General features: G+C 45.6%; 1 protein-coding gene across 2 annotated transcripts in view; it reads left to right on the forward strand.

The window, feature by feature from the left end:
- Cul4a (cullin 4A) overlaps positions 1-25,788 on the forward strand; it is a 41,967-nt gene extending 16,179 nt beyond the window's left edge. The window contains exons 5-20 of one of the 2 annotated variants that reach the window (XM_021655322.2): positions 856-929; positions 1,495-1,657; positions 2,081-2,170; positions 3,067-3,149; positions 5,981-6,048; positions 9,775-9,893; positions 10,610-10,802; positions 13,273-13,377; positions 13,536-13,646; positions 13,720-13,805; positions 14,236-14,343; positions 18,259-18,372; positions 20,574-20,679; positions 21,037-21,209; positions 22,206-22,358; positions 24,376-25,788. In XM_021655322.2, the coding sequence (XP_021510997.1) occupies positions 856-929; positions 1,495-1,657; positions 2,081-2,170; positions 3,067-3,149; positions 5,981-6,048; positions 9,775-9,893; positions 10,610-10,802; positions 13,273-13,377; positions 13,536-13,646; positions 13,720-13,805; positions 14,236-14,343; positions 18,259-18,372; positions 20,574-20,679; positions 21,037-21,209; positions 22,206-22,358; positions 24,376-24,471 (1,842 nt within the window). In that variant the 3' untranslated portion in view covers positions 24,472-25,788. Of the gene's footprint in view, positions 1-855; positions 930-1,494; positions 1,658-2,080; positions 2,171-3,066; positions 3,150-5,980; positions 6,049-9,774; positions 9,894-10,609; positions 10,803-13,272; positions 13,378-13,535; positions 13,647-13,719; positions 13,806-14,235; positions 14,344-18,258; positions 18,373-20,573; positions 20,680-21,036; positions 21,210-22,205; positions 22,359-24,375 lie in introns of those variants that run through there. The other variant, XM_060381395.1, reaches the window with a different exon arrangement.
- Positions 25,789-26,242: the final 454 nt, after the last annotated feature.

Genomic DNA, 26,242 nt, shown 5'->3' on the forward strand with positions numbered 1-26,242 from the left:
TTGTAGGAAGAGTTTCCCCAAGTCCTCAAAGGAAGTTGTAGGTGTCTTAACTGCAGTATGGCCTAAGTTCCAGTCCCTCACTGTGACTAGATGGCAGAGGTCTAATTTGACTTTACACATGTGATTTTTTTGGGTGGCCCAGCTGTGGGTGACCTGTGAGAGAAGATAGTTTATATGGCTCTTTCAAGTAGCCTGAATGCTTGTCTTCTAAAGATGAGGAGCAGAAGATGAGCATTTTGAGCCATGTGGATGTAAAAAACAAGAATGTCCACTAGGGAAAGTGTTTTCAGATGTCAGCAAGCCTCACCAGAAGGTGGAGTCCGCTACATCTGGTAAGCACATGGCTTTAGCAGCAAAGGGAGAAGACAACTGATTGTCTGCAGTCCAAGAGCCCCAAGACCGTGTAGCCAGACCTAATTGTTAGAGAATTTAAGCCAGCAATAGAGGTTCTATATGTGTCTGTGATTGCCACTTTTAGGGACTAGAAATAAGAAAATAGGAAGTGTATGGCCATGAGACCCCACCCCCATTACAAAAAAACAAGAAAGACAGACTAGACTTTAGTATTCAGTCAGGAGCTTCAGTCAGGAGATAATTAAATTTTCGAGTTCCTTAAGGTGATGTGTTTTTTAAATCCCCACAGTCTGGGCTGTTGTATTCTATAGAAAATACCAGAAGAAAAAGTTAATACAAGTTTATAAAAATGAGGGTCTTGACATATGAAGGTTTTCCATCAAGAGGTGATTGTTAAATTCAAGGCAGCTAATGTGGGATGGTCCAAAAAGTCTAATCTCAAGTGATGAGTGAGAGAACGAGGGAAGAGGGGTGTGAGTGGTACTCCTTTCTGCTCTTCAGATCATGGTCAGAAGCATCTTCCTGTTTCTGGATCGCACTTATGTCCTCCAGAACTCCATGTTGCCTTCTATCTGGTGAGTCTGCCCCAACCCCAGACCCCCACTTCTGGGCCTGATGCAGACCTGCTGTCTCCTATGGCAGAGTGGTGCCTTCACGCACAGACTTCCGAGACCTCTGGGCTACAAGCTGAGGAGGTAGAGTTAACTTGCAGTCATTTCAGATCTGCTTTTTGTAGAAACAACCAAACACTAAAGAGAGGGTTGCTGGGCAGTACAGGAAAGAGGAGGGATCTAGAGAGAGCAGATGTAGTGGTGATCTTGACACCTTTGTGGCACACTCAAGAAGAATGGTGAGCCATGGGTCAAAGACAGAAGATTGAACAAAAGCAGTTTGATTATTGGGTGTCTGGGTGGCACGAGCTATCTCATTACCTCCTCAGGGTGGTCAGCTTGACCTGCCTAGGAAGCATCCTGATTTAGGGTGGCAGCAGGCTTCCTGGACCGGCCAGACAAGCACTTGTAACAGGACTTCTCAAGCACTGGGCATACACTTAGCTAGCAAACAGCAGTTTGGGGTGCTACAAGTGACGTTCTAAAGATCCAAGACTGAACCAAAGCCTTGTTGTGCTTTCTCTGTCAGGGACATGGGCCTAGAGCTGTTTAGGAACCATATCATCAGTGACAGGATGGTGCAGAGTAAGACCATCGACGGGATCCTGCTGCTGATCGGGCGTGAGCGAAGCGGTGAGGCTGTGGACAGGAGCCTGCTTCGGAGCCTGTTAAGCATGCTCTCAGATCTCCAGGTGAGGCTGTGGTCTTGAGCTTGTGGTGGCCACCTGCAGGTACCTTCCCCAAAGTAAACTCAGGCTTCAGAGATGTCAGTGGGGAATAGGAGCACAAAAGTTGAAAATGTGATTCTCTAGTCCTTAAGGAGAGAATGATGGAGGCTAATGGCACACTACACATGAGCCATAAAATAAAATACTGATGAGAAAAATGCTAAATTGTATGGAAAATACACCATAAACAAAGGTTAAATCAAGTACCAAAGTGCAGAGGCTAAATAAACATGAGTGTTGCGGGCAGACCCAGGACCCTGCCTTGGTAGGAAAAGTTTTCCCGAGAACAGTGGCACATGGTGACCACAAGCTGCAGCCTGCTGACTCCAAGTGCTTGAAAAGGCGGGTTCCTGTGCTGGAGCCTGTCAGTAACCACTCGTTCCCTAGGTGTATAAAGACTCGTTTGAACTGAAGTTCTTAGAAGAGACTAACTGTCTATACGCCGCAGAAGGCCAGAGGCTGATGCAAGACAGGGAGGTGAGATGTGCAACTGCTTGCATTTGCTTTTGCCCACTCCTTGGGGCGGCTCGTGGGGATTGCGTGCTTCTGTATGCGCATACTTGCCAGGGTCTCCCGAATTCCCCGGGGACAAACTGCTGTAGGAAGCAGTTCATTTCTTTCCCTTAGGAGCTGCCTTCTGTTTCCCCTCCCTCTAAGTACTCTCTGAAATAGCAAAGGAGCACATGCCAAGCAAGAGGATAACATGTAAATCCTAAATATGAAAGAGAAATAAAAAAAAAAATCAAAACTTTCATCTTGTAAAACATTGGTAAAGAAATCTTCCCAACAACATATGTGAAGATGCATTTTTAATAGCAGCATCACCCCAGACCCATTGGGCAGTTTTACAGGTATTGGAGTCCAGTACTGAAGGGAGCCCTGGGCACTTCCACAGTGCCACTTACTCCTTACACGTGAGCCCCAGCCTGTCACATCATAGCTGCAGCTGTGCTGTCAGGTCCCGTAAGGACTTTGCTCACCCCTGGACATCTGATGTCTGTTTGCAGTCTCTGTGGCCACAGGGGAGGGAGGGTGTCACCTCTGACATCTGACAGTTCCATGTGGGTTCCCAGTTGCCAGTAAGCTTTGGGCTTTCTACCCAGGTACTACTGGTAACTCACCCAATATGGGTTCACTGGGGTCTCCCAACATTGCAGTAAGCAGTGAGTGCAACTTGGGCCCTAATCTTAGGGGTGATTCTCAACCACCTAGTTGCTGCTTCACACGTCCTCCCCCCTGCCCACTCCCGGCAATCTATTAATGTTTGACTTTGATGTGTTCACTGCTTTTTGTTTTCACTTTTATGAGGAAAATTATTTATGAATAATGTGAGAAATGTTTTTGTCACTGATGTGTTAAATATTTTTTGGAAGGTTCCAGAATACCTTAACCATGTGAGTAAGCGTCTAGAAGAGGAAGCAGACCGAGTGATCACTTACTTAGACCACAGCACACAGTAAGCACCATCACGGAATGCCTTTCAGCTTCTCATAGGCCACGTACTCTGGCTCGTATTGGAATAGCTCACATCTTTGGTTATTCACCCAATACTCTGAGGCGACTCTGCTCCCAAAGCCGTGCTTTGCTTATAACATGTCTGAGCTCTGTGATCACAAACTGTATGTCATAACACATGCTACCAGGAGTGGGCTCATCAAGGAGAATGACACCCTTAGCATCTGAGCGCTTTGCTTGCGGGATAGAACGTGAGACTCTGCACTTATATGCTTTTTGCTTTTTAAAGGCTTACTTCTATTACTTTTAATTATGTGCAGTTTGTGGGTATGTGCTTGTGGTTATATACAGGTGCCTGAGGAGTCCAGGGGTATAGGTGGTTATAAGCCACCTGATGTGAGTGCTGGGTCCTGAACTCTTTGCCTCTGCAAGAGCAATGCACACTCTTTAACTGCCAACTCATCTCCACCCCCTGTTATGAAGCATGCTTAGAAGTCTTGTGCGGCCATTATTCTAATGACACAGTACACTTTTTTCTCTTCTGATTTGTCTCTTTCCTCTAGACTAGTTGATGAGCAGCTAGGGAAATAAAAAGGGAGAGAACGTGTGTGTTTGTGCATGACATGAATTGTATACTGCTGTGAGGAGATGATACATGGAGAGGGCACAGAGGAGACATGGGAACCCATGCAGCTCCAGTCCTTGTCAGTTTGGGGACAAAAGGAAAGAAAGGGTCAGGGTCTCAGGAGACAGCATGTTAGTGCAGGAAACAGCACCTTTAAGGAAATTGTGTTCTCCCTTTCCAGTAAGGGCTGCCGTGTGTCCTTGTCCCGAGCTGCACTGGGGTGCTGGGTGGCTCAGGATATTGATGTGTTCATCACACTCCCACGTATTAGAGGAGTTAAAAGGAGGCTACAGTCAAAAGGGTGCTGAACAGAAGCAACCAGGGAGAAGCAGCGGCCATACTGGGCTCCCCTCAAAAGTGGTGGCCGTGGGCCACTCACATCTCTGAACTCCATTTTCATGGAGGGTGGGATATTTCATGGAGGCCTTTTACCAGAGGTTCTGTGAGATTTAAATAGGTTGAAAAGTTCCTTATAGAGGCTGCCATAGTGGTGCCACCTTTCATCCTAATGCTCAAGAGGCAGGTGAAGCTCTTGAGTGCAAAGCCACAGCCAAGGCTACACAGAGACTCTGCCTCAAAAAAAAAAAAAAAAAAAAAGATGACTTACTGCCAAGTCTGACCACCCAAGCTAAATCCCCAAGACCCACATAGCAGAAGGAGAAAACTGATTCCCAAAGGTTTCCCCGGGCATCCGGCATGCTGTGGGATGTGCACAGTGCACAATTAAAAACCTTGTGCTAGGTGCTGAACCCCAGTAGTGCTCCTTATAAACTCTAAAACGAAGCCTTGAGAGACGTCTCAAGTTCATTTTTCTTAACAGATTCTCTGTGATCTTCTGAAGAGAGAAAATGGGTTCTAAACAATAAGAGAAAACTAGGAGGCTGGTGTGGTGGGACACACCTGTAATCCCTGCACTGGGAGGCCAAGGAAGGAGGGATCTCTGAGGTCAGGGCTGACTTGGTCTGGATAGTAAGTTCCAGCACAGACCCTGTCTCAGGGTAAGGAGAATGGAGAAAGAGAGAACACCAGGAACACCATTTCTGTACCTGTGACTGAAGTGGTGAGGCCACACTTCCCACTGCTCTCTTCTGTGTGGTGCTCCTGTGCCCAGACCTCATAGCAGGCTATTTCCATGAGCAGAATCTTGCCCAGTAGTCATGGGGTGGAGGTGGTCAGTTTGAGGAATGGAGCTGTAGGAGTTTGAGGAATGGAGCTGTAGGAGTGTGTCTCGGACCTGGAGAAGAAGATGTGACAAAAAGTAGGTGGGCCAATCTCTAGGTCCCTCCTGTGATATAGAGGTGAGGAGCAAGGCTGAGAACACAGTGGAAGGCAGAGTAAGTGCAGGAAGATTGTGAGCAGTGATGAAGGAGAGAGGTCAGTCTAAACTGTGAGGGAGTTCGTAGTTTGCCACAGAAAATACTTAACCCTGTGGATGCTGGGCCTGGTGGTAGCTCAGCGTAGTAGCAGGTCAGCATGACGGAAAATACAGACCAGAGCACTTCAGTAGGCATAAGCAACAGGACTGTCGACTGCACTGCTGGCAGTGCCCTGCTGGCTTCTGGGCTGCTTCACTAGGCTCCCTCTGCAGGGCTCTAGACTGTCTACAGTTCGGGAGGCTTCAGCAAGTGACACCAAGGGCCACACCATGACGGGCAGAGGTAAAGAACCCAAGGTGCAGTACACATGTGCCTGCACCACCTGGGCAGACTCCTCAGGTGCTCACTGATGACTGGTTCTGGCCTTTCCTATGGACCTGCTGTGTTAATTCAGCAAAGTGTGTGTAGAAATGTTGCTGCAAGGGCCTGTGGTGATGAATGCCCAAAATCCCAGCGCTGAGTTACAGAGGCAAAAAAAAACCAGGCATTCAATGCCAGCTTGGGCTGTGTACTGAGATCTGCCTCATGAAAAAATAAATTGAAATGAAACCTGTCTTTGGAATCTTGAGCAAAAGAAATAATAACAATTGGCTTAATAAGTCAGGCCACTGGCACACGCCTGTGATCCCAGCACTCTGGGAGGCAGAGGCAGGTGGATCTCTGTGAGGTTGAGGCCAGCCTGATCTACAAAGTAAGTCTAGGACAATCAATGCTACACAGAGAAACCTTGTCTGTCCACTTAGCTGTAGGCTGCCTGCTATGACTTTTAACTCTCTCTCACCTTGGTAGCTAACCAGCTTCTGCTGCTGACATTCTGTTTTGCTTTTACAGGAAACCCTTAATTGCCTGTGTGGAGAAACAGCTGTTAGGAGAACATTTGACAGCAATTTTGCAGAAAGGTAGGTTTTCCCAATCATGGATGATTTTAAACTGAATTCTAATCTGTAACTTTGGGAGCATTGTATATAACTTGAGAAATTGTTCGTTTTGTAGGACAAATTATTGTGACACTTGTTTAATGAGTGTATTAGCCAGCAAAGGAATACATGGTTAAGTGATAGAGCTGAGATCACAGGTGTGCACCACACACTTGGCTTGTAACTTGGGCCTTTTTCTTCTCCTCCTCCTTTTAACTAAACATTCAAGAACTGTATGTTGGCCTGGCAGTGGTAGCGCACGCCTTTAATCCCAGAATTTAGGAGGTAGAGGCAAGTGAATCTCTAAGGTCAAGGCCAGCCTGATCTACAGAGTGAGCTCCAGCCAGGGCCACACAGAGAAACCCTGTCTGGGGGTGAGGGGGGAGGAGAGAGGGAGGGAGGGAGAGAGAAAATTGTATACTGGTGGTTTTCAGCCCTGCTTGGCATGCTAAACTACGAAGGAAGGTTTTTCATTTGTGAAATAATTATTCCCACTTATGGAGTACCGTAATGTAGAGCACTTATGCGCAGCATCTCAATGCATGCACAGCATGCTGATTAAATAAGAGCCATCAGCATCTTCATCTCTGCCATTTCTTCATTTGTCAGCTTCAGTCTCCTCTCTTCTAGTTCTTCATAAACTATACACTAAGTTACCATGAGCATACACAGAAACCTACGCTCTTCCAAAGGGTGATTTAATTGGAAAGGGATAGGACTTGATTGATAGCTCTGTTGTCTTCATAATAGCTATAGGAGGAGCTCTCTAAATATAACCAGTTACTCTGTTACAACTTAGGGTTTATAAATGTATCTGTCTTAAAGGCTATCTTTAGAGGGTATTACACCTAGTTGCACATAATATTAAAGCCATAAACTGTTGTATTTTCATCTCCCATCCACTTTTTAAAAAATTATTTATTTAATTTTATTTTTTATGTGCATTGGTAAGAGGGTATCAGATTCCCTGGAACTGGAGTTACAGACAGGTGTGAGCTGCCATGTGGGTGCTGGGTCCTCTGAAAGAGCAGCCAGTGCTCTTTACCACAGAGCCATCTCCTCAGGCCCCTGCCATCCAACTTCTTATGGTTTGTACTTTTTGGCTTTCGTGTTGACATGTTCAGCTGAGTCTCCATTGTTTGTTTGTTTGTTTTCACCTTCACAGTGAGTTATAGCTCCAGAAATTACAGTGAACACAGCCCCTTTTTTCTAACACTTGGATACCAATGTAGTTTTATTGTTCTGTGTCGCCATTTAAAGTCACTTAGTTGTAGTGGGAAACTGTAGCTCCTCTCCTGAGCTTTGAATGTCTGAAGGAAAAGTTTCCTTTCGAAAAAGCACCACTCCTGCCAGCATCAGGTAGATTCTGCTTTGCCTAGTGCTGGCGCTGGTCTCTGCAAGACACATGTAGGATTTTGATACAGGAGCCAGGTAAAGCCAGGAGAACTAACGTGCCAGGCCTCTGCTGCCACAGGCTGTCCTTATGTAGAGCAGTCCTGTGAGGTCATCCTGCAATTGCCTAAAGAAAGACCCAGGCCAGACAGCTGCCTAAGCACCAAAGTCTGTGGCTCCACTGGATGGATGGGTTTTGTAGTGAGAAATTAAAAAAATAATAATAAAATAAATAAAAAACATTTTTAAATCTTTTTAAAAACACAGAAATGTTATGGGAATAGATTTTTGTTTCAGTCCCAGGTGTAGGGCTATGGGCTGCTTTGCAGCAGCTGACTGTGATTTGCCTTATGCTCTGGCAGGGGCTTGGTTTTGCCGGCTGTAGATAGTTTCTGCATTTGGAATTCTGGGAATTTTTTCAGAGGATATATAAATGCTAAGGCCCCTAAGAGGTGGGATTGCTGCTGCCTGGATGGCTGCTGGCTGGTTACAGTTTGTCAAGTAGCCATGCGCAAAGAAATAAGAAATTAGATATCCTGACGAAGAAACTCAGATTTCCTTAATCTGCAGGAATTAGTCTAATGATAAATTTTGCCCCCTTTTTTCTCTTTTTTTCCTCTCCTATCTAGTGTCAGTGGGTTAATAAGGGTGGAGAAGGATGGAGGAAATACAAAGGAACTCACAAAGTAGTGAAAAACCTGGCTACAGGGTTTCTCCATGACACCACTCAAAAACCTACCCATGTGCATCTTCTCCCTCAGTGCTGTGCTCATCTACCTAAAAGCAGATGCATTCAGAATTTGTGTTGGGTGCTCTTAAAAAGTCAGAATTGGAGGCAAAGTGTGGCGGGCCACTGTCTAATCCCAGCACTGGGCAAAGGCAGATAGGCTAATCATATACATAAAATAAATAAGAGGATCTTTAAAAAAAAAAGAAAAAGAAAAAGGTATTTTACTGTGCTTGGTAATGCATACCTTTTATTCCAGCACTTGGGAGGCAGAGGCAGGCAGATCTCTGTGAGTTCAAGGCCAGATTGGTCAACAAAAGAAATCCATGACAGCCAGAGAGCTTGCTACACAAAGAAACCCTGTCTTGAAAAACAAAACAAACAATTACAAAAGTGAAAGCTTATTTCTGTGTGTGGCTGAGAAGTAATCTTGACATACCAAGGAGCCAGAGCTCTAGGTTAGCACAGTGTGTACACACCTGTGTGTGCCGACGCTGTGGAGACCCTGTGGCTCCGTAGTTGGAGAGCCCAAGTCCTCCAGGTCTGCAGGTAGCTTCTCTGATGCCCACTTCTGGCCTCTACAGGCATTGTGTAAGCGTGGTGCATGTACTTACAGGCAAAATACTTAAATAATGTGAAATAATAAAATTATAAAACTTAACTGACAAGTGGGTTCCCTGGGAGCAAGGGGAACAGGGACTGTCTCTGACATGAACTCCGTGGCTGGCTCTTTGATACCCCTCCCACCCCCCGGAGAGGAGCAGCCTTGCTAGGCCACAGAGGAAGACAATTCAGCCAGTCCTGATGAGACCTGATAAGCTAGGGTCAGATGGAAGGAGAGGAGGATCTCCCCTATCAGTGGACTTAGAGAGAGGCAGGGAGGAGATGAGGGAGGGAGGTTGGGATTGGGAGGGAATGAGGGAAGGGACTACAGCTGGGATACAAAGGAAAAAAACTTAACTGAGTGAAAATTCTAAAATGCCATATTGAATACAATATCAGATAAATACTTATTTGTCTAACAATTAATTATGTGAATCAATCAACTAAAAACTTGAACTAATTTCAGTTTAGGTTTATTTTATGTATATGTTTGGCCTCCATGTATGTATGTGCACCACATATGTGCAATGCTCACAGTGACCAGAAGAGGGCATTGCATCTCTTAGAACTGGAGTTAGAGATGGTTGTGAACCACCATGTATGTACTGGAAACCAAACCTGGTCAAGAACAGCACGTGCTTTCTCTTAACTGCTGAGCCATCTCTCCAGCTCCTGAAACAATCTTTTAACAAATGTTTTTCTGACTGATAGAAAAAAATTTGCATTATTAATTTCTCAGTGCACATACTTGTCTAAAATAGTTTTTGACTCATTACTTTTGTAAAATAAGGGCTTTAGTGAAACTAAATAATACATACTCAGAAAAATGGGATTCACCTATATGAGGCACCTCAAGCATTTTAATCAGACAAGTGTGCCACCGTGGCTGCTATATGCTCCAAGGACCAGCCATGTACTTAGTGTGTGTTCTGACTCGCGAACGCTGCCTTCCTGCTGTGACTTGCTTTTGTTCTGCACACTACAAGGGCTCGACCACCTGCTGGATGAGAACAGGGTGCCTGACCTCACACAAATGTACCAGCTCTTCAGCCGGGTGAAAGGAGGGCAGCACGCTCTGCTGCAGCACTGGAGCGAGTACATCAAGGTACGCTTGTCCCCAGATGTCCCACTGGGGCCATCCCACACCCCTGCAGAGGGAAAAGAGCTGTTGTGAGGGGCCATCTGTTCTCCCATCTTCCGGATCACCTCATGGATGTGTTCTTGGACTAAATCCACTTCTCTAAGATGACACAGCAGTGATGGCCAGTGTCAGGTGCATGCCTGCAATATAGTGATAGCAGCTTGGCATCCGTTCATGAAAATACTCTCAGTCATACTTCTCAGCAGCAGTCAGTGGCATGTTTGCTTATCAGGCATGTTTCTGCTCACTGTGAAACGATAGGCGCTCTGGCCCAGCAGCAGTCACTAGTTTATCTGCTTATCAAGCATGACGCTTCTCACTGTGAACCACTACACACTTTATTTGATCCAGCAGTTTGGTCTGCCTACTGCTGTGTTTCTAAGCTAGATTTAAGATTTCCTGCCCCATTCTACCTCTGTGCTCCAGGCATTGTGCCTTCACTTATAGTACAGCACCACTCACTCAGCATCTTCCAGGAGAGTTGCCAGGACCCGTCTAAATGCCAGGTATACTGCCTGCCCAGGGGGTACTAGAGACAGCCACAGTTATCGCCACATGTACACAGGATACTGCCAGTATCAAGTGGTAAAATCAGGCCTGCCACCATTTAGTGAGACCGCACAAGATATTCTTTGGCTTTTTAAGCCTATTGCTGACTTGGATGTTTCTTGTTTCTACAGACTTTTGGGACAACCATTGTCATCAATCCCGAAAAAGATAAAGACATGGTCCAAGACCTGCTGGACTTTAAGGACAAAGTGGACCATGTGGTGGAGGTGTGCTTCCAGAGGAACGAGCGCTTTATCAACCTGATGAAGGAATCCTTCGAGACATTCATCAACAAGAGACCAAACAAGCCTGCAGAGCTCATTGGTAGCAAAACAGCCCCAGATACTTTTTCTGTTTTACATTTAAACAAGTGTGCTTTACATTGTCCATGTGTGTTCCTGCTCAAGTGGAAGTCGGGAGGCTTCAGGAGTTCTTATACCATGTGGGTCATGGAGACTGAACTCAGCTTGGCAGCAGGCGCCTTCACCCATTTGAGCCATCATGCTGGCTTCTTAGGTGCTTTTTAAATATAAGAAAAGAGTGCCAGGTGTAGGCACTTGCCTTGAACCTTAACCCTCTCTGGCCAGAGGGCGGGTGGATCTTTGTGAGTTCAAGGCTAGTCTCTTCTACATAGCAATTTCTAGACCAGAGATGATAAGACCTTGTCTTAAAGGAAAGTGAAAGCTGGATGTGGTGGCACACACTGTTTGATCCTAGTACTTAGGAGGTAGAGGCAGGTAGATCTCTGTGAGTGTGAGGCCAGCCAAAGCTACATAATGAAACCCTATCTCAAAAAAAAACCTTCAAATATTTTTCCCCTACCAGATTGAACGCTTTGGGAGATTCCAAGCCTTATTAGAGTATACCTGAAGCTGCACAGCACAGAAGCAGAATAGGGTTGGTGAGCCAGGATGACTGAGAGCTCTAGAACTGCCTTACCCACCATGTCAGTCCTTGTCCTGAGCAGAAACCCCTGGCAGGTGTGTTCATGAGGCCTTTGCTCCACTGCTGCTCTGTGTGGTTATTTCTTGATACTAGAACAATGTTTAAAGCTCATTACTCTCACTAGTTAATAAAAGAATCAGTGACTTTTCAGGAAAAGGGCAGAAAGTGACACGAGGAAGTATGGTGTGACAGCACAGAGCAACTCTCAGCTGTGAGCATGGCCAGAATATTCCACAATAAGAAAAAATGAAAGCAAACTAAGCTGAGGCTGGGAGATGACTCATGGTGAAGTGTTTGCTGTACAAGCATGAAGAGCTGATCCCCAGCGCTCATGTACTGTCTGTAACCTCGGTGCTGAGGGAGTAAGACAGACAGACCTCAGAAACTCACTGGCCAGATGGCCTGCCCAAATCATTGAGCTTTGGGTTCTGACCATATCCTCAAAATAAGGTAGAGAAGAGTTTGAGGAAATGCCCCAAGACTCGCCCACACAAGCAAGTACACACACACACACACACACACACACACACACACACACAAGCCTATACTACCCATATACATACATGTGTGTGTGTGTTTATATACATACATCATTTTTTTAAAAAGAAAAGAACTAATAGAAGGCCAGAGAAACCCTTTGGCTATTTAACTAGATTTGTGTCCTTCCTTCCATGGAGGACTAACAGCCCAGGGAGCCTGGGCTTCCAGAAGTCCTGGGCTCTGTCATCAGGTGCACTTACAGCCTGCTCCATCATATACACCACCAAGAAGACTTTGTCTCCTCAGTAGCAAGAAGGTCTAGGTCGAATGGTCTTACCCCTGAGAATTCTCATGGAGAATTCTCTGAGAAAGTCAGCTGCGTTTCTTACAGCAGGTTTTAAAAGGTGCATTCTGCTGCCCGTGGCAATGTGTCCTAAAACCCATGTGTGAAATCTGGGATTAGAAAAGAAAGGCAAAGCCGGATGTGGTGGCACACACCCTTAATCCTAGCACTCAGAGAGGCAGAGGCATTGGGATGGCTGTGAGTTCAAGGCCAGCCTGGTGTGTAAAGCGAGTCCAGGATAGCCAAACAGCCAAGGCTACACAGAGAAACCCTGTCTTGAAAAAACAAAAAAAAAAAAAAAAAAAAAAAAAAAGAAATGCAAGCCTGCTTTTTATAAAATTCAGACAGATGGCTCAGTGCTTAAGAGCACTGGATTTAATTTCCAGCACCTACATGGTAGATTACAATCATTTCCAACTCTAGTTGTGAGGGTCTGATGCTCTCTTTTGACCTCCAACGGCATCAAGCACATACATGGTGCACAGACATACGTGACACAAAACACCCCACACATAAAATATAAATTTTAAAAAGAAAAATGAAATCTGGACCTGGAGAGATGAATTGGTGGTGGGAGCTTCTTCCAGAGTACAAGTCCCAGCTCAGCTGTTTATACTGAAGCTTCAGAGGAGCCAGCGCCCTCTCCTGGTTCCTGCTGATACTGGCAGAGACACCATACACATGAATAGAATAAACATTTATATTTAAAATGAAAAAATCAGTCTGAGCACCTTTTTTAAATTAATCTGGATTTCTTGAAGTTCTGAGACACACTCTCATTACCTCGAGACTACCCATCTTAAAGTGGCTTTGCTTCATGTCCCACAATGGTGGTGTTTTGAGAAGGTTCCAGGGTGACAGGTTGTTACCTGGAGACTTGAAAAGGGCTGTTTAGGGGCTTTTCATTTGTTCATTTTTCTCTCTTGCCGTATTGGAGATGGCACCCAGGGCCTGGTGTGTTCCAGCAAAATCTCTACTGCTTTGACCCCCACAGCCATTTTCTGATTATAACTTTCACTCTTTCAGCCAAGCACGTGGATTCAAAGTTACGAGCAGGCAACAAGGAAGCAACAGATGAAGAGCTGGAGAGGATCCTGGACAAGATCATGATACTGTTTCGTTTCATCCATGGTGAGAAAGGGGACGTGATGTGGCCAGATGAGCATGCAGACCTGCACTCAGAGGGAAGGATGTTCCTCTGACCTGGAAGTAGTACTGAGGAGCTTCGTGGCAGTGGAGTGCAGTGTGCAAGCCAGCTATCTCAGGTCTTTGTTTTCCTGTTTGCACAGGTAAAGATGTCTTTGAAGCATTTTATAAGAAGGACTTAGCAAAAAGGCTGCTGGTGGGGAAGAGTGCGTCGGTGGATGCAGAGAAGTCCATGCTGTCAAAGCTCAAGCACGGTGAGCTCAGGGCGGGCTGGTACCCGGGCGGGTGCTGTGCCAGCCCTTTCTCACCCTTCCTTCACATACGCAGAGTGTGGAGCTGCGTTTACCAGCAAGCTGGAGGGCATGTTCAAGGACATGGAGCTTTCCAAAGACATCATGGTTCACTTCAAGCAAGTGAGTTGTTCTTCAGTAAAGCTAGCGGGGTGGGCCTAACAATGTGTTACATTTGTAGCATAGAGTGAGTGAAGAAAGTGATTCCAGTGACATTGGAACACAGTGGAATATGTTCCAAAGAGCCGCATGTGAAACTGTATTCTAAAAAGCATACAATTTCCAGGCTGTGCGTGGTGGCACACACCTTTAATCCCAGGCCTTGGGAGGCAGAGGCAGGTGGATTTCTTAGTTTAAAGCCAGCCTGGTTTCTATATAGCAAGTTCCAGGACAGCCAGGAATACATAAAGAAATCTTGTCTCAAAAGAAAACTCAGTCTATACAGATGTAGATATACACACACATACATATGTATAATTATATACATGCACATATAATTTCTTCTTTAATGCATTCAATATTTGTCTCTTATTTTGGATATCTTTGTTCTTAGCATATGCAGAACCAAAGTGCACCAGGCCCCATTGACCTCACAGTGAACATCCTCACCATGGGCTACTGGCCCACATACACGCCCATGGAAGTGCACCTCCCTCCAGAGGTGAGTGGTCAGCTGCTGGACAGGCCCAATTAGGCCAGACCTGTTACCTTAGTGGTATGGGAGACAGTTTTTCAGTTCAGCCACTCAAAGTTCGCTCACCCCTGGAAAGTGGTATTTGAAAATGATCTCCTCAGTCACAGTCAGAGGCACTTTCCCAACTTGCTCTCCATCAGCAAGGATGCATGTCAAATGACAGCTCTCTGGCTGGTCTTTGCTCCCACTATAGGGTGATGCAGGAGTCTTGGTCATGGTGCTGTGTGGGGCCTTCCTCATGCATTGACTGACTTGAAGTGTTCTGGAGAATCTGAAGTCGGACATGGAGTTGCGGGCTCAGAGGCTAAATCCAACAGTGATTCCAGGAGGAGGAAGAGCAGGCTAGACCTCCTTTGCAGCAGACAGAGGCTCAGGGACTGAGAGGCCAGGGCGGCAAGGTTAAGGCTGGGTCCTGCAGGTCTCTGATGGGACCTGGTCCACTCCCTCCTGACTGTCCCAAGACTGGTTTTCATTTTCCTTGTTTGGACTCTACTGGTCTCCGTGACTTTCTCTCTTTGTCTCCATCTTTGCAGTAAGTGTCCTCAGAGCACAGAGACAGAGCCCTGTAGCTCGCATGCAACTAGTATGTCTGCTTTTCCCTTGGCTGGACGTGGTGCCCCATGCTTCCATCTTCCTCCTTACTGAAGTTCTCCTCACTTAATTCCTGGCCAGTTCTTCCTACTACCTGAGTGCTGCCTGCACCTATTATTTGCCATAGGCTTGACCACGGGGGGCGGGGGGTCATGTTTATTCTGTTTTCAGGCATGTTTGTGCCTCAGCAGAACCTCTTCCAGGCAACCTCCGTGTTGCCTCTGCCCTGGCAGCTGCACTTGGTCCTGTGCTCTGAGAATCCTTTCTCCTCCCCAGTAGGCCTCTCAGGACATTGCAGTGTGTTCACTTGTTCTAAAATGTGCAAACTTATTGAGAGTGTGCAGGATGGTTCCTAGAATGCCTGCTTAGCACTGACTGTGTAGATGGTGTCTCTTTCCTGTCCAGTGGTCTGTGTGATACCCTTGCCCTCACTGCCTCAAGTGCAGGCCTCCCAGAATTATCCCCAAGCACCTCAGAACAGGAAATGCTTACTATGTGAGACCATCATCCAAGCCTTGATGTTGCCATGGTTAATCTGAGTTGTCAGCACATTTGAAGTGAGGCCTGACATAAGTTAGTGAGGCACGCCTCTAGATGTGTGTCTCTGAGGATTATCTCAAGAGATTCAGACCTGTTTTAATTGGTTGTTAGAATCAGGTGTCAGTGACTATAAGAAGGTTGTGGAACTGCAGAGGAGTGGGTGTAAGTGGAGAAAGCAGACATACCCCGGCTCCACCCCTTCTTCCTGGACACTGGGAAGGAAGCAGCACTGCTCTGCACACCCTTTCTCCAGGGCCTTTCTACCTTGCCATGGCCCTGAAAGTGACAATACCACCAAACTATGGACTGAAACTGACCCAAAGGGAATACTTCCTCTCTGATTGTTTCTCTCAGGTGTTTGTCACAGCAATGAACTAGCCCCGGGTGCCCAAGCAGAACCACTTCTTAGCCTCTGGATCAATGTTCTGCAAGTATTGTTCAGGTGTCTTGTGATGTTGGGTTCTTTTAGCCTGCCATTAGTGTTTTACCTCTGTAAATAGTAACCTGCAGGGAGCTGTTCAGGACTGTGTGAACTATGCTTATCTGTTGCCTATGTAATGGTCCCATCCGAATTGGCCTCACTGTGATAAAAAGAGTTGGTTGTCCAGTTCCATCTGTTCAGAAGCTGATACTCTGCTCTAAGGAAGAAGTATTCTCCATTTTATATATTCCTGTTTTTAGGTCTGTCACTGAACTCGTGGGTTCTGGTTTACTTATTTTGTTGCCCAAGATCTCTCATCTGGCTTCTTGGGCTTTTTTCCTATCCTCATTGTCTTTGAGGACATTTTTGTTTTCTAGCAGATGATTTGGAGTCTTAACCTAAAATTGTGTGGTTTCAACTGTGACCAAATACACCTTCACACAGAATTCTCCATGTTACCGTGGCGCATTAAGCAGAGGGAAGCCCTAGACCCTGAGGCGGCCTCTCCCCTGCTGTCTGTATGGCCTGCTCGCCCTAATGTCCCAAGGTCTGGGGCTCACACATGATGTGCACGCTGGTGTTAGCACTGCCCAGCGTTCTTCGCGCCACAGCGTGTGCTGATGCCGTGTTCTTCTTCCGGCTCTGTGTACAGTCTTCTCAGCCGCTCACTGAGTGATGGGCCTTCAGGTTCTTTTTGCATTTGGGTGATCATGAATGACGTGTCTATGAAGGTGGGTTTGAATGCCTGTGATCACTTCTGGATAGACAGCTGGAACAGTGCTTCCTGGCCTGAGTTCTGCTTTTGATTGAGCTGAGCAGTGAGGAGCAGCTGACCCTGCTTCATCAGCTTTTACACTCCTTTCTTGCCATCCCTGCAGTGCGTGAGAGGTGGTGCCTCACTTGGGTATAGTTAGTATCTCCCTGGTGATGATGTGAGGTGTGTTTTCATGTGTGTGCTGTAAGCGCCCTCCACATGTTCTGGGTGCTTGCCTCTCAGCAGATAAGGGATCTACAGATCTCTCTGTGAGCCCTCTCTTTACTCTCTTGAAAGTATCTGTCTTAGTTTGTTTTCTGTTGCTGCATCAGAATTCCTGAGACTGGGTAATTTAATTCTAAAGGCTGGGAAGGCCAAGGTCAAAAGGCTGCCCGTGATAAGGGCATCAAGTATAGAAAGGGGGACCGGGCTCAATGGCGCACACCTGTAATCCCAGCACTCGAGGCAGAGGCAGGTGGATCTCTGTAAGTTGCAGGCCAGCCTGGTCTACAGAGTGAGTAGTCTATACAGAGAAGCCCTGTCTAAAAAAAAAAAAAAAGTAGAGAAAGGGGTTCATGAAAAATAGCCAAACTGCTGGTGACCGGTAACCCACCCTTACTTCCTTGGTGCCCTTTGAAGTCTTTTAGTACATGCTCTGCAGCATCTGTGAGTTCCGTGCTGGTCACCTTTTGTCACTATGACAATACTTGAGAGAAACCACTTAGCAGGAGTGAAGGCTTCTTTGTTCATAGTTTCAGATATTGCAGCCAAGGTCAGATATTGCAGCCAAGGTCCCCTGGATCCATTGCTTTGAGACAAGTGCATCACAGCAGCATAAGCTAGTAGGGTCAAGGCTGCTCATTTCATGGGTCCAAGAAGAGGCCAGGGACAGGACATACTTTCAAAGGCATATCACCAGTGACCAACTTCCTCCAAACAGGCCCCAGCTATGAGTTTCCAGAACTTACTGACAGATTAATTCATTGATGAGGTCAGAGCCACCATGGTTCAATTGCTTTCCAAAGTGCCTTCGCTGGCAGCTAAGCCTGTAGCACATGGGCCCCCATGGGCCATGTTGATACAAATTATGACAATGTGACAAAGGGAAAGGAAATGTACTAGTCTACAAGGCCCCTTTTGACCTCAGATGGCCACACATGCTTATGGAGTTGACCAATAGGAGTGGGTGGAGCCTGAGTGTCAAGTACCAAAATAGACAAAAGCTAGATGTCATAGGAAACTACGAGGTCCGAGGCCCATGGGTATTATCACAGATAGTAAAGTCTAAAAAAATAACTGTCAACACGTGGACCTGCATTTTCAGCTCAGCTCTAGAGGCTTGTAAGTGTTCTGTCAGACTAGGTACAGTGGTGCACACCTGTATTCCCAGCACCTAGGGAGGCAGGGGCAGGCGGATTGCTGTGAGTTCAAGGCTAGCCTGGTCTACAAAGTGAGTCCAGGACAGCCAAAGCTACATAGAAAAACCCTGTCTCAAAATGGATTAGTTCATGAATTAAAGAGCTTTGTCATTGTCAGGGTGTGCTCAGTATCTCCTGTGTCTCTCTTGGGTTGGCAGATGGTGAGACTTCAGGAAGTATTCAAGACATTTTACCTGGGCAAGCACAGCGGCAGGAAGCTCCAGTGGCAGACCACACTGGGACATGCCGTGTTGAAGGCGGAGTTTAAGGAGGTCAGTTCTTTGTCCAGTTCTCCTGTGTCTTCCTTTCTGGCAGGGTGTTAGGAGAATTTGAGATTATTGTAATGAATGGCAAGATTTTTTTCAGTGTGATTGAGCAGTAGCTTTTCTTGGTCAATAAAAATAACAAAGGTTAATATTCTACTTAACAAGAATAAGTAGTAAATGAATCAATAGGAAATTATTGACCAGAGTTGGGGAATGACTCAGAAGACAAAGTGCCCTTGCTTGCTGCACAACCATGAGGGCCTGAGTTCAGAACCTCCGCACCCATGGAAAAGGCTAGGGGTGGCTGTTAGCAAGATGCTTCAGCTGGTTAAGTCACCTGATACCAGGCCTAACAACCAGAGTCTGATTCCCCAGGGCCCACATGGGAGGAGGAGGGAAACAATTCCCACAAGCTGTCCTCTGACCTTCATAAATGCACCATGACAGGTACACCTCACATACAAATAACAAATCATAGTACTTAAAACATTTTAGTAGTCAGGCATACCTGTGGTCACCTGTAACCTAAGCAGTTGGGGTGCAAAGACCAAGGGGGGGAACATCAGCCTCACTGAGAAACAGTGAGATCCAAGTTCAGTGAGAGACTCTATCTCAAGAAAAAAGATGGACTGGAGAGATGGCTCAGAGGTTAAAAGCCCTGACTGCTCTTCCAGAGGTCCTGAGTTCAATTCCCAGCAACCACATGGTGAGATCTGGTGCCCTCCTCTGATGTGTAGGCGCACATGCAAGCAGACTACTGTATACATAATAAATAAATAAATAAATACGTCTTTTAAAAAAATAGAGAAAAGAAAGCAACAGAGTAGGAAACTCAGCATCCTCCTCTGGCCTCTGTTCATGCACACCAGCCCATGTTACACACACACAGTTACACACCACATATGCAACCATTGAGAGAGCAGCAAGTGTGAAAAGGCAACTATAAAAGCAAACCTGAAACACAATGTGGTGAAAATGTGCTCCTCCAGTTCTCTGCTAAACAAAACATTGCAGATGAAAACACAGTGATATATGGTTGTGGACCAAGGTGCTGAAGAATCCTGGAGAGGACCAACAAGTGCAGCTCCTAGAGGGAGCTTTCATGTTCACATCTAACTTTAGTTGTAAATCACAATGCTAAAGTATGTTCAGGAGTGTTCCTATTTTGTACAGCCATTATAATACACTCACCATACAATGTATTACTGTGTAAGTATCACATACATTCTTCTGTAAAGTATTAGCAGAGTTCACTTCTTGAGTCTTTTATTGCTTTCTGGCTACAGAAAGGAGTTGCCAACCTCTGCAGACAGCATACAGTACCTGAAACTTTGTGCTCATAGGAGACAGGGCCGGGATCCAACAAGAGGCACTTGCCACTTCTACTCCCCAAACCCCCCTCCTATCCTTTATCCTCTCCACAAGAGCAGCTAGATTTCATAGTACTGACTGTACTAGAATATTCTAGATAAGGAAAAGGGGCCGTGGACATCCTAAGGCAGAATCTGCCCTCACAGAGCAGCTGAACAGAGGAGGTCACACAGAATTCATTGAGCACTTACTCCTATTTTTTAACAAGGTGTTGAGGAATATTCTGGAGGCCTTTCTTTCCCATGCTGTCACCCAAACTCCCTGTGCTCCTCCTAAGCCTCTGGGATTGCCATTGCCACCTAGAGCTTCAATTAGCCATGGTGATGGTGTCTGTGAGCCCAGCACTCCAAAGGCATGAGGAAAGGTCAAGGCCACTCTGGGATTATATAGCAAGACATTGTCTTAAAAACAGTAACAGCAACAGACAAAGAGGCCTGATGTCTGGAAAGTAATGTTAAAATTCAAGGAACAACAGCTACGCAATAGCTTGGGCTGGCCTCTAACTCAGGGTTCCCTGCCTCAGCCTCCCACTGCTGGCTTATAGGCATATGTTATCATGTCCAGCTGCAAGACAAGATTTTTAAGTGTAATACCCAGTAATTATTTCATTCTTTTATAATAAGTAACATAATTTATTCTTACTTGGTGGCTGTTAGTTCTGAATCCCCCAAAAAACAATACATAGAAAAGCAGCCTGTTGTGGCTTGCCAAAAGTGTCCAAGCTCAGCTTCTGTTAGTTCTGAATCCCCCAAAAAACAATACATAGAAAAGCAGCCTGTTGTGGCTTGCCAAAAGTGTCCAAGCTCAGCTTCTGTGCCGGCTCCATTTTCTTAAAGGGGAAGAAGGAGTTCCAGGTATCCCTCTTCCAGACGCTGGTGCTGCTCATGTTCAACGAGGGGGATGGATTCAGCTTTGAAGAAATAAAAATGGCCACCGGCATAGGTAGGAAGATTCCTTACAACTTTTGTTTTTGTTTGTTTTGGAAGCTGTGTCACCTTGGCTATCCTAGAACTCACAGAGATCCACCTACTTCTGCTTCCAAATTGCTGGGATTAGAGGCGTGCACCACCACAGGTGGCTCTACATACTTGCATGTTAATTAAAAGGAGAAACATAGGCTGGAGGTGTGGCTCAGTGGCAGAGTGCTTGTCTGGCATGCACAGGCCCCTGGGTTCTGTCCACAGTACAGGGGAAACAGTTAAGAGAAGGTGTAGACTCCCCGATTCACCCATGGCTTCTCTTCGTTGCTGAGTCTCTTGTGTGTTTTGTCACAATGGCTGCCTCCTTTGCCTCCCTCAGAGGACAGTGAGTTGAGAAGAACACTGCAGTCTCTTGCCTGTGGTAAAGCACGGGTTCTGATTAAAAGTCCCAAAGGAAAGGAGGTAGAAGATGGAGATAAGTTCATTTTCAATGGAGACTTCAAACACAAGTTGTTCAGAATAAAGATCAATCAAATCCAGATGAAGGAAACCGTAAGTGCCAGCTCCCTCTTCTTACTCGTGTGCTCTTACTTATGTGCTTTTCTCATAATGTCCTGAGCAGTAAAGGTCAAAAGCATATGTGTGACTCTAGGGTAAATGTACAGTTTTAGAGTCCTTTATGTATCTTTCAGTACTTTTATGGTGTCCGTAGAAGCAGAATCAAGAAACCTGTTTAATAGCTCTGCCCATATCTGAAATCATACCATCCTATCGAGAATGCTAGCACAAAAGAAGCTAGCTAACATGGAATTTTCAGAACTAGTGCCCGCCTTCTGCTTTGCCTGGTACAGTTCAGCTTTTCCAAGCTGGGCCTTGGAAGGAGGAGGAAGTCTCATACAGAAACTACATACCACAGAAGCAGCAATTCCAGCAGGGAGGAGGCTCTCAGTTTCCCACACTTAGACAAACTAAAGACCACAGCTGTCAGCCCTTCTGACCTGAGGCTGACACACTCAGTGAGTTCTGATGGCCTCCTCATTCCTAGAAATGCTTGGTCTCAGTAGATATGTGGGGAGGGATCTTATACACTGTAGATGGGATGGAGAACAGCTTTAATTATCCTGTGTGATGTCATAGATTACCTGTCACTATAGACAATGATTATGTCACTCCTTCTGAGGTTTTCAGTTTGCTAGACAGAAAATATACTCAGATTACTCAATAATGCAATATAAGGAAGCTAGAGAGACGTGGTTAAGAATGTTGCTCTTTTAGAGGACTTGGGGTTTGATTCCCAGTATCCACATGGCAGCTTACAACCATCCTGTGCTGCTAGGAAGCCTGTGATATAAGCATTCTTATAAGAAAGACACAACTTCTTAGTTGTAGAGTTGTACACTTGTGAAAAGAACTTTCATGGAACAAATTAACATGTGACAAAGCAGAACTTATGCAAAGTGTGCCTCAGTCCACATCAAACCGTTTGTCAGTACACAGCAACACTGAAGCACCTGTATACTCCTTTCATTCTTCCTCCTTTTCGTCCAGGTTGAAGAACAAGTCAGCACCACAGAGAGAGTATTCCAGGATAGACAGTACCAGATTGATGCTGCTATAGTCAGAATAATGAAAATGAGAAAGACTCTTGGTCATAATCTTCTAGTTTCTGAATTGTACAATCAGCTGAAATTTCCAGTAAAGGTGAGTACCGTCATCGCAGTGTGAGGTGTTGTGTTCTGCCACAGCATCAGTGTCTTGGCATCTGATAGCATGGTGCCTGTGTGAGCACAGGCCAGCATATGATGGCCTTTCTCATCACCACCCTGGAAACCCTCACGGCCCCTCCAAACATGTTACATACATGCTGTGCTTTCAGGAGAGAGCAGAGCCCATGGCCACAAGATGTCAGGATACATGTTCTTCCCTCACCCCAGGAGCTTAAGGCCACTCCCCAGGCCCTCGTGGCAGTGGTGTTGGTACCTGAATCCAGGATTTAGCATTCACAAGCTACATGGCATTCCCTACTTTGGAGATGTAAGTCAGTCTCAGGCTTGTTTCTCTCTTGTTCTAGAACTAAGCCCTGAGGTTCTGCAGTATGTGAAGTTCAGGATGAGCTGGGGGAGCATTACAAAAATACACCATAAAATCCACTGTCAGCTCTGAAGGAATTAAACTCTCAGGACCTACAGCCTTTGGCAGCTGGAAGTCCCCTGGTTGCACAACACCTGAGCTGGCCATCCTTTATCAGGAGTCACAGAGAGACACTGATTAATGGGCACCTCAAGGAAGGTGGCCCCTGTCCTCTATGACGATGGGTGCACAGCCCATGCAATACTGTTCTGTTGTTTCCTGCCTCAAGTCAGGGCATCTGTGTGACCGTTTGCAGATGAAGGGGCCTGGTAATAGGTGGAGAATATAGCGTGCAGCCGGGCAGAGCTTGAGCCCCCATGCTTCGATAGCTGATTATATGTTCAGCCATACCTTGTGAAATACAAGGCCTGCCACAAATACAGGGTCTGCTGTTTGTGAAATGGTCCCCCCTCAGCAGAAGGCCCTTCCTCCCCAAGTGCTGAATGGTCCGCTCCTGCTGGAGCAGAAATGGAGGCAGGTGCCTTCGGGCAGCAGCATTCTGGGGGTGTGCACTTGGCCCTGGTTCTAGTCATCCACAGAGACTGAATTCTTTGACTGGGCATGGTGGCGCACACCTTTAATCTCAGTGCTTGGGAGCAGAGACAGGCAGATCTCTGAGTTGGAGTCCAGCCTGGTTTATGTATCGAGTTCCAGGATAGCTAGGGCCACATAGATAGACCCTATCTCACAAAAGAAAACAGCAAAGGTAGGGCCGGGTATTTGTGGCTGGTCACCTGCCTTATATCCACACGGCAAGTTAAAGAAGTGAGAACGAAGCCCTGTAGTGATTGTTGTATATGACAAGGACAGCTGTGTTTTGGCAGTAACTTAGCAAAACACTGAGAATTTGTGGTTATAGCATGTAGTATATTTGGAAAGTACGGAATGAATAGGGTGGAGCGCATAGGAGAAGTGCTTCACAGAAGATGAATATGGCTAGAGATGGTGCATACCTATAATATCTCTACCTTCAGGAGACTGAGACGGGAGGATTGCTGCAAGTTTGAATCCCACCTGGGTTATGCATAGTGAGTTCCAGGTCAGCCTGGGAAATAGAGCAAAACACTGTCTCAGAATCTCAGCAGGACCAGCAAGAAGGCTCAGTAGTTAGGGCACTAGTCACAAAGCCTGACAGCCTGAGCTTGACCACTGAGACCCAGACAGTGGAAGGGGAGAGCCAAGTCCCACGGGTTGTCCTCAGGCCTCCACGCAGGCGCCATGGCATGTGTTCACACTCTCCTACACACAAAAGAAAAAGTATAAAACAAACGTTTTAAATAATAGCAAATAAGAATGCCCTACCAGAACATGATCAGATTTTTCTTCCAAACATGTGAGAGCATGCTACATGTAGAGTCTGTCTTGTTTACATGCACATGTGAGGGGAGAAAGCCAGGTGCAGTCATCCCTGTCAAAAATTTGTTCAGAATATGATGCTAACATGATCCTTTTGTAATTATCAGTAATATGTGTGTAAGTCTGTCTGGTGTAGCATTGTGTATGTTTGTTATATGTGCCATGCAGGATGTTAGGCCTGTGTTTCTAAGTTCAGTGCCCTGTCCTAAAAAGTTTGATTTCTCTTTTCTAGCCTGGAGATTTGAAAAAGAGGATTGAGTCACTTATAGACAGAGACTATATGGAGCGAGACAAAGACAGTCCAAATCAGTACCACTACGTGGCGTGATGCGCCAGCAGACTGCCGTCTCCCAGAGAGACAACACGCTGGAGTGCACCTGAGAGTGTGAAGAGGCTGCTGTGCTGTTTCTAGGTCTCTGCAGCTGCCCAACTGTGGACACTTGGATTTGAAGCAGAGGATATGGTTCTTGGATCATCCTTCCCAGGGCTTGAGGACTTTGAGATGAAACACATCTTTTCCTCTCCACTTCTTCCTCTCTGCTTCTTTAATTGTTTCTGTTACTCTCTGACTTTGAGTTGAGAAGTTCCTTCACAAGCTCTTGTTCCTCTGGCAGAAAGCCATGGGCTTGGTTTGTTGTGTGTGTGATTGTGGGACACAGTGGAAATCCCCTAGGTGCTGCCATCTTCCCCAGATGAAAACTCAGAGAGGGAGCCCTGGGCTGGTGGGCACTGGGAAAAAACTGTCCAGACTGCCTCTCAGCTCTGCACCCTGAGCACTGGCCTCTGTTCTATGTATTTTCAGAAAGTTTGGAACTTTGGCTTCTGTAAATCAGGTTTCTAAGTGAGGTCCTTGATGTGCCAAGAGGACATCGTGGCTGTCACTCGAGATACAGAGCCCATCCAGAGGGCTGCTTGTCATTTGTTTAGGCTTGGGGGTTTCATGTTTGTTTCTGTGCTGGTTGAGTGTGGAGGTCCTGGTTTTGGCTTTGGGGTACATGCTATTTGACTGTTGAAGTTGCAGTTTGTGTGATTACCATAATAAAATTGGGCCTGGTTTTATATTCTCGCACAGGGACCGTCTTGGATCTCTGTCCTGGCGCTGTATGGGGCTTAGTTATTTTGACAAAAGACAACGGACTTGGTGCCTAGTGACATACTGTGTGTTCACACGTAAGGTTGAGCACTGAGAGCAAGGCTCCATAGTGGTGTTGGCATGGTGATGACGACAGACTTTTTTGCAACATTTAAAAGTACTTTATATTTTACAAAGTAGCATGTTTCATTTTGATTAAAAGCTACCAAAGGAATTTTGATCATGTATAAGTGTTTAAAGCAATATTTTCTGGAATATACCAAGTTTATATAACTCGATTTTATGCTAAATTATTAAAGGATTCTCCCTTTTTGAAACATGCATGTTTAAAATATGACATCTTTTGGGTCCCCATATTAAAATCCTTACTCTTTAAGTATCATTTCTATATTTGTAAATTTTCATTTATGAGTTCTATGATGTGGTCTGTGAAAGACCAAATAGATTTCTATTTCTACTTCTTATATTTTAAGTTCATTGTGTCTACAAATTGTTAATATTGTAATTTAATGTAGACTTACTTTGAATAAAACTAGTTTAATTGGCCTTTAAGTTACTTTAATAAAACTTTGAGTGTGCAGACTACACATTCCTCCTAACTGTTCAACAGCTCTAACAGCAAATCAGAGAAATGAGAGTAGGGAAACACCTGCCACCTCACATGACTGTCCCTTCTTCTTGCCTCCACTACAGGCACAAGTCAAGCAAGACATCAGCCAACTCAAAGAGCAGGGTAGGACCTTTCTCTCCTCATTGTTCAGTGTCTCATCGAAGTTAAAGGTTAACGTGGAAAAACAGCATAGAGAAAATAATGGCAAACAAAAAGGCACTTAGACACAAAGCTGTAAGGTTAGAAATTGCATTTCAGGAAACTTCTTGGCTAGAAAACCTGGGGGAAACAAACGAAAAGTTGTGACACAAAATTAGCAGAAGTCTGTTGGTAGCCTTCCTACAATACAAATGACTATGATGAAAAATTTTATTTCAGCAGTATTTTAAAAAAGAA

The sequence above is a fragment of the Meriones unguiculatus genome, chromosome 4 (assembly GCF_030254825.1).
Source record: "Meriones unguiculatus strain TT.TT164.6M chromosome 4, Bangor_MerUng_6.1, whole genome shotgun sequence".
NCBI lineage: Eukaryota > Metazoa > Chordata > Mammalia > Rodentia > Muridae > Meriones > Meriones unguiculatus.